Raw genomic sequence first — 7133 nt, 5'->3', positions numbered from 1 at the left:
CTAGTGCAAACACACACAAAAAAAATCTTATCTTTTTGTTTCTTTTCTGGTACTTTATAAAACAGCATAACCGGTTTAGTTCCCAGACATTAAAGACTCCACTCAGAAAAGATTGGTGTTATGTATTCCGCTCTACTTTAAATGTTTCCATTATATAACAGGAAAGATTTAGCCATAAGGGTCTTTCAGTGTGTGGTGGCTGAAGACTTTTTTTTTCTTCAAAATAACTCCAACCCTTCTCTACTGGAGACAGTGACGTTATCTGAATCGTAGACCCATCTACTGTTTGTAGGACTCAAGGGTACTGCTTGGACCCAGGAACAGTATCTGTATGGGAGCATCTTTAGGCTTAGAACAATATACCTCCTCCACTTAACTGTACCATGTTGGTGGATGTCCTGCAACTTAACAGCTGTGATGAACAGTTTGATCTTGACCTGCCAGTCATGTCAATAAAAATACTTGATGTTTGTTTCAAACGTTTTTGGTGTATTTGAGTAATCAGTGAACAGGCTATTTGAGAAATAGGTGCCATATAGATTATTCAACTTTGATCTATTTCTTTGATTTAGCACTACAATTAAGTAGATTTGCTTCAAAGAGAAAGCTCATTGGTTGATGTTTTACACTGATGTGATAATGTTTACACAGATGTGCTTTGAAATCTCGATTATGGTGGATTTTTAGGTCCCACCACATGACAGGCTCCTGTTATCTGAAAGGTAAAATAATATAACATCTATCTGTAACTGCCTTCAGAACACGTCTGCCTGTGCTATCCTCTGAGGTGATTTATCTGATCATTGTATTTAGCATTAATTTTTTCAGTTTTAAATCCCTCCACAGTAAATCACTTGCTTTAAAGCAGCCTTTTTATAATTCAGGTGCACACAGGGGCAGTACTTAGGACTGCAATGATGAAAAGGTGTCACATTACCTGCTTTAAAGCACCTGCCAATTAATTAGCCCTATACTCTCCATAGCAAATAAAGGTAAGCAGTCAAATCCATTTGATCTCTCAGATTTAGACTGTGACTGAAAAGACGATGAAGCAAGACGGGAGAACTAATCTTTCATGATTCTCTGCAACTTTTCTGTTTAAATGAAACCTTAAACCACCAAGTGATTCTCTTGAACTTTTGAAAGAATTAACTGTGAAAGATCTTTACATTTTATACTCTAATACCATGTTTTAACATTGGCAAAGAACTGCATATCTTAGATGCTAAGATAGGTCATGTCATTTAAGCCCTAAAATTCATTAGACTTTACAGAAAAAGCAGGAAAGATGGCAAAAGTCAAGCTCTTAGGTTTAATGTAGCCTTTAATGTTTTACCATTGTTGAAAATGTTTTCCACCAAAATATATTTTCCTGTGTGAACCCTTCTACTCCGGGGATGAAAAAAGTGCCTATGCTCGTCTGGAACAGGACAACAAAGTCCCAAACTGATTCAAAACATTGTAGAACTACAACAGGGATCTTTCAGTAAATATTGCTAATTTATGATGTTCACAGACATTGGCTATGGGACCAATGAAAAACCCCAAAGAAGATGGATTAGATGAGCCACTTCTCAATCTTTTTTTCTTCTTCTCTGCAAATTTTGAAAATATTTATCCCAAACGATGGGGCTGCCCATTTATGTTTTTAAGACCCCCTGTCAATACCCAAATACTATAGATCAGTTTAGTGTCACATTAATGATAAATTAAATGCAAGGGAGAATTTGCAGAGGGGAAAACACCTCCCTGGCTATGCCAATTTCTTTAGAAATTCCCCTCCTTGTAGTTGAAGCGATAAAAGGGAAGCGTAATGCATGTACATTTTATTACCGTTTTAGAAACAGGGAGTAAAACTGTCAGATCTTCGGGTTTTTTCTTTCATGTATGTCTGGGCAGGTCTAACCCTCAGGTAACGCCCTTTCTCCTTTCTTCCCTCCTGCCTCTCCTTGCACCTGTCCACGTAATGCTCCGGCAGCTCCCGCCCGTCCCCCGCTGCCCGCTCCGCTCCGCTCCGCTCCCCTCCGCGCAGGGGCCGCGCCCGAGCCCCCGCCCCCGCCGCGCGTGTGCGCGCCCGGCAGCGCGCGGGGAGCGCGCCCGGAGCCCCCTCCCCGCCGTCACCGCAGATCAGAGGAAGGTGCGAGCAGAGGGGGAGCCGGTTTACAATTTCAAACGCGGCCTCCCTGCAGCGGCTTCATTAGCATATGTCAGGGGACCGCCGTATATATATACACACGCGCGAAGCTGATGAGCAGCACCCCACCGCCTGGCTCGCACCGGCTGAGATCAGCACGGCTCGGCTCGGTTCGGTTCCGCTCGGCCCTGCCGGCTCCCCATGCTTGGGGCTCCGCCGCGCACCCCCACATGCCCACCGGGAGAGGCCGGCAGCCGCTCTCCGCCGCCGCGCCCTAGCCCGCTCGCCCCGCGCCCGCATGGCTCCGCTGGCCGAGGTGGGCGGCTTCCTGGGCGGCCTGGACGGCCTGGGGCAGCCGGTGGGTGCCCACTTCTTGCTGCCGCCCGCCGGGGAGCGCCCGGCGCTGCTCGGGGACCGCCGCGCCCCGGCGGAGCGGGGGGACCACCGCGCCCCGGCTGCGGCGGCGGCGGCAGCGGCGGCGGACCTGGCGCACTTGCAGGGCATCCTGCGGCGGCGGCAGCTGTACTGCCGCACTGGCTTCCACCTGCAGATCCTGCCCGACGGCAGCGTGCGCGGCACCCGCCAGGACCACAGCCTTTTCGGTAGGCGGCTCAGCACGGCCCCGCGAGTGCGTGTGCGGGTGTGGGGGGTGTGCGTGAGCGCCTCTGTGTGTGTACCTGGGCAGGAGCAGTCGCGCTCTTGGGAGGGAGATGTGATGCTGACGCAGGTGGATGAATCCTCAGAACAGAAAGGCTTCACCCTCCGGCGTTTGACCGCGGGGTCTTGGCCAGTGTAGGGTAGTGAGGGACGGCTGTGCATCCCAGGTGAGTCAGGAGATAGGCATTGCTCAGCCTGTGCTGGGGGTCTGTAAGCACATGCATACACCGCTAGATTCAGTGGGAATGGTCGAGAGTCAGACTGGTCCTTTTTGTATTCACTATTGGTATCGGAGCTTCTTGGGTCTCTGTGAAACAGTACAGGTGTCAGACTTGGGCATGCCGGTCCTTGGGCTGCATTAGACTGCTTTGCTTCACATAAAGCATAAAGCTGACGCAGAGGAGCCTAAAATGCCTCTTTGATCAAGTGCTTAAAATGCTTCCCAGCCAGCTTTCTCTGTCAATAAACCCAAAGGAGGTGAAGACAATCCCAAAACATAAACGTTTCCTGTGATATGAGAGTAAATCCTAAATAGTAGTTGTAGAAGCTGGACATCTGAACAAACCTGCTGTTGTCAACCACATGTGAGTTTTGGTGTGTATTGATTTAGCAGTCGTAAAAAGGTGATTAAAGAGCTTCCTATCATCCTCCCCATAGTCAAAACAATCTGCTGGAATGGCTCTTAATTGCTTTTATAACACATGGATGTTTTAAGAAGTAGAAGAGCAGTAGTCAAACGGTTCTTCTCAGAAGGAAGATTTCCTACAGCGTGTAAACATGAAATAAATCTTTGCTTTAAAAGGAAAATCAAGTTAGCCATAGATCTAACATTTACTGTGCTTTTTAGAATTGTACTACCTTTATTCTACCACTACTCTTGGCAGGTTTGTCTGATGTGGTTTCTTTGTGGGTTGTATCACCTGCTTATTATGCTTTTGGGAAAAGGTGGCTTTGAAAATGATATCAGAAAGACAAAATTGCTCCAAATCTTTTATGGGACTCTGTGCTTTATGAACGGGAAAACTAGGGTGATTTACGTGTGATACAGTTTTTAATGCTTACACTTTGTAAAGGATTTATTTTCTTTGCTGTTTGTTAATACAAAAGAAACCTGCCAAAGCTCAATTAAAATTGAAAACATTTTAAATTGTTGTATAGTCCAGATAGTCCATCTGCCTGTGAGTGAAAATTGTCCAGAAATCATAAATAGTAAACAGACAAAAAGTCATAATCAGCTGCACTATTTAAAACTACTTACCTTCGATTCAGTGTTTTTTTAAACATTTTGTGGTTTTGTTGCTGAACAGCAATATCTTAGATATGATTCTGGCACTTCTTTTTGATTCTTTGTTTACACTGTTAACAACTTCCAAAACGCCAGTTCACACATTCCCTTTCTTTCATGTTTTGGATGTGCTGTAATCTGTGCATATCAATTGGTTAAGTATGTTGGCTTACCTTTGCCAAATTCAGGCTTCAAATAGTACCACATGTCTCAAATACTTTATTAATATATATTACATTTTTGGGCATATGTAATATAAATAATGTTATAATCCAAACAGTAGCAAAAAAGCAGCATATTTTTTGTACTTTAAAAGCCTGCACTAAAGACAGCAAGTTGTGTCAAGAGGTGTGGCCCATATGCTAGATAAGATGTCTGGCAAATACTTTACTTTTACTGTGGGTAGATTCTGTTATATGAAATTCCCATCTGTACTTTGATTTCCATTCAAATGACCTAATAATGGATGTGGTTTTTTAAGATAATTCTGTAGAAGTAGTAAAGTATATTTTCAGGTAATTCAAACTGATTTTCCAATATTTGAGTAGGCAGTTTAGCAAATAGTGTACATCGTTAAAGACTTCAACAGCATGGTAGTAATGACTTTAGTCTCAGTGCAGAATAAAATACTTTCATATTCTACATTTTAAAAAAATTTCTTTGGTGGTGTAGGATTAATGTTCCTAGATGAGGCTTCTCAGACTGCTTTTCTGTGAATATTGTGTATGTTTTCACATAGTATTTGAAATTTCAGAGAAACTAGGCCACATTTTCCATAATATATGTATTTTCTACTTGTTTTCAACTGAGTTTTTGGATGCTATGTGTTTTATGGTTACAAAACTAATTAAAGCCATTTTTTCCCCAGGTATCCTTGAATTCATCAGTGTGGCAGTGGGACTGGTCAGTATTAGAGGCGTGGACAGTGGCCTTTACCTTGGAATGAATGAGAAGGGAGAACTCTATGGCTCTGTAAGTACCACTTTCATACCAGCTCATATATCTTTAGGTTTTGGTTTGCTTCCTTACACAATGCAGCCCCCTCCAGAAGTTCATCTCAGCTTTCCAAATGCTAACATCTTTTCCTGTGAAGTGTGTAATGTATTTTTGAAGTACACAGTGTAGCCTTTGGATACTTCAACAAAATATAATTGATTTTTACAAAACTATGAAGGCAATACCAGTCCTACTCTTCTTTCAAGTTTTAAAACATCTTCAGATAAAATATTCTGTTTCTCCACTTCTTTTGGTTGTAGTCATTCCAGTTTGAAATGTGAGAAGTGATGCACACCAAAAAGAAATATGTACATACCTTCTTGGTCTGTTACCTTGCATCTCTACCAAATCTCATTTTTAGAACAGTAGATACTCCAAGACAGAACTCTACATAATATAATTCCTGTAAGTCAGAAGAGTTTTAAATAAATCAAAAATAAGTAATGTTTTATTACAGTAAATGTTAACTAATTCATTTTTACAATCCAAAATTGTAGATGCCCAATTTTCCAAACTCATTGTTAGGTCTACATACTCTTCTTGGTTTTGGTTTGTTGACATTTAAATGAACAGTAAGGCTACACAAAGCCTAAAGCATTTTGTTTATTTTTATAATTATTTTTTCATGTCTTCAACTGTTTAGTGACAACTTATTTTTCTCTTTCTTTCTGTAGGAGAAACTAACTTCTGAGTGCATCTTCAGGGAACAATTTGAGGAAAACTGGTACAACACTTACTCATCCAATGTGTACAAACACGGGGATTCAGGGCGGAGGTACTTTGTAGCACTTAATAAAGACGGTACTCCCAGAGATGGGGCAAGGTCCAAAAGACACCAGAAATTCACACATTTCTTACCCCGGCCTGTGGATCCTGAAAGAGTTCCAGAACTGTACAAAGATGTGTTAGGATACAGCTGAGGAAAGAGGCAGCTTTGGCAAAAAAGCAAACTGGAGCTGTTGCCCATGCTTTCATGGGCATGACAGCATGAGGAACCTGCAGAGGTCTAGGATGCTGGATGTGAAGAACCCACTTGGTGAAAGGCAAGCCTCTGTTTTCTAACCACTGGATTTAGGAGACAAAGCCTTGAAGCTGAGCATGGACCAGCCTCCTCAAGACTTGCTGAATGGTTTGGTAGCCAGTCGCCAGGGGAAAGTGGGACTTCTTAAAACATGATGAACTCTTGGCAATTCTGTCTGGATTACTGTTGCCTGTAGATTAGCAAGGAACCATCTACATCATATGGATGAGACAATGGCTGGGAGAAATGGAAAGCAATGGACTGTAAAATAGTAATAAATCCTGAGAACTGTGCGTGATGTTTTACAGGCTCCACTTTAGTGATGGACGTTAGATGTCAATACATAGTAGTCAAAACTGGAACTTTTCTTCAGGATGGACCTATTTATACATCTCCAGATAGCATATATTTATTTTATATATTTATTTATTAAAGAGTTTATTTTTTACTGGTATATGAAGAGAATACAAGTTCCTACCCCAATGAGAAATCATTTACAGTGCCAATATTTACTCTGAGCAGTGTCATGATGCAGAAATGACATTACCTTGCAATGCATCCAAATCCTGAACATTCATGTTTCATTGTTTATCAGTTACAAATAAGTTTATATTTTATGTGCATACCATTGCCTTGTAACTGTCCTAATTTGGAAAAGAATATTTAATTTTTTTTTTTTTTTTTTTTTTTTACTTATGAGAGTGCCTTACAGATTGTATTAAATTCAAATGCACATTTAAAAAGGGAATTAAAATTTACTTCACTTTCTTTGGTTTACTGTTATTTTTAAATTGAGAGCCTCCTAACACACTACAGGCAACATTTCAAACCTGCAACAATTGTGAAGAGTGTGTTGAAGTTACCTTGAAAGAAAAACTAAAATTAAGTCTTGAAATCTTGATTCAAATCACAACATGCTTGATAGTTTTTGGCCAAAGGATTCCTACTATCTTTACTAACACATAAGTAGCTATTCTCTGTAAAATTTTCATGTAATATTCTCATGTTTTAATTATATTCCCTATCAACAGGGTTAAGGG

General features: G+C 41.4%; 1 protein-coding gene across 1 annotated transcript; it reads left to right on the top strand.

Annotated features, from left to right (window-relative positions):
- Window positions 1–2417: 2417 nt before the first annotated feature.
- FGF20 (fibroblast growth factor 20) lies at window positions 2418–6861 on the top strand. The gene is made up of 3 exons (XM_014873403.2): window positions 2418–2736; window positions 4945–5048; window positions 5747–6861. Exons 1-3 carry the CDS (start codon window positions 2433–2435, stop codon window positions 5990–5992), a joined length of 654 nt encoding a protein of 217 aa, XP_014728889.1. The 5' UTR covers window positions 2418–2432; the 3' UTR covers window positions 5993–6861.
- Window positions 6862–7133: the final 272 nt, after the last annotated feature.

This window comes from Sturnus vulgaris, chromosome 4, assembly GCF_052056855.1.
Source record: "Sturnus vulgaris isolate bStuVul1 chromosome 4, bStuVul1.hap1, whole genome shotgun sequence".
NCBI lineage: Eukaryota > Metazoa > Chordata > Aves > Passeriformes > Sturnidae > Sturnus > Sturnus vulgaris.
Note: the sequence above shows the minus strand (reverse complement) of the source record. Positions and strands in the feature narration are given on the sequence as shown.

Coding starts and splice junctions, on each gene's coding strand:
- FGF20 (XM_014873403.2), top strand. CDS start 2,433: ATGGCTCCGCTGGCCGAGGTGGGCGGCTTCCTGGGCGGCCTGGACGGC. Junction 2,737..4,944: donor CCAGGACCACAGCCTTTTCG/GTAGGCGGCTCA, acceptor TTTTTTCCCCAG/GTATCCTTGAATTCATCAGT. Junction 5,049..5,746: donor AGGGAGAACTCTATGGCTCT/GTAAGTACCACT, acceptor TTCTTTCTGTAG/GAGAAACTAACTTCTGAGTG.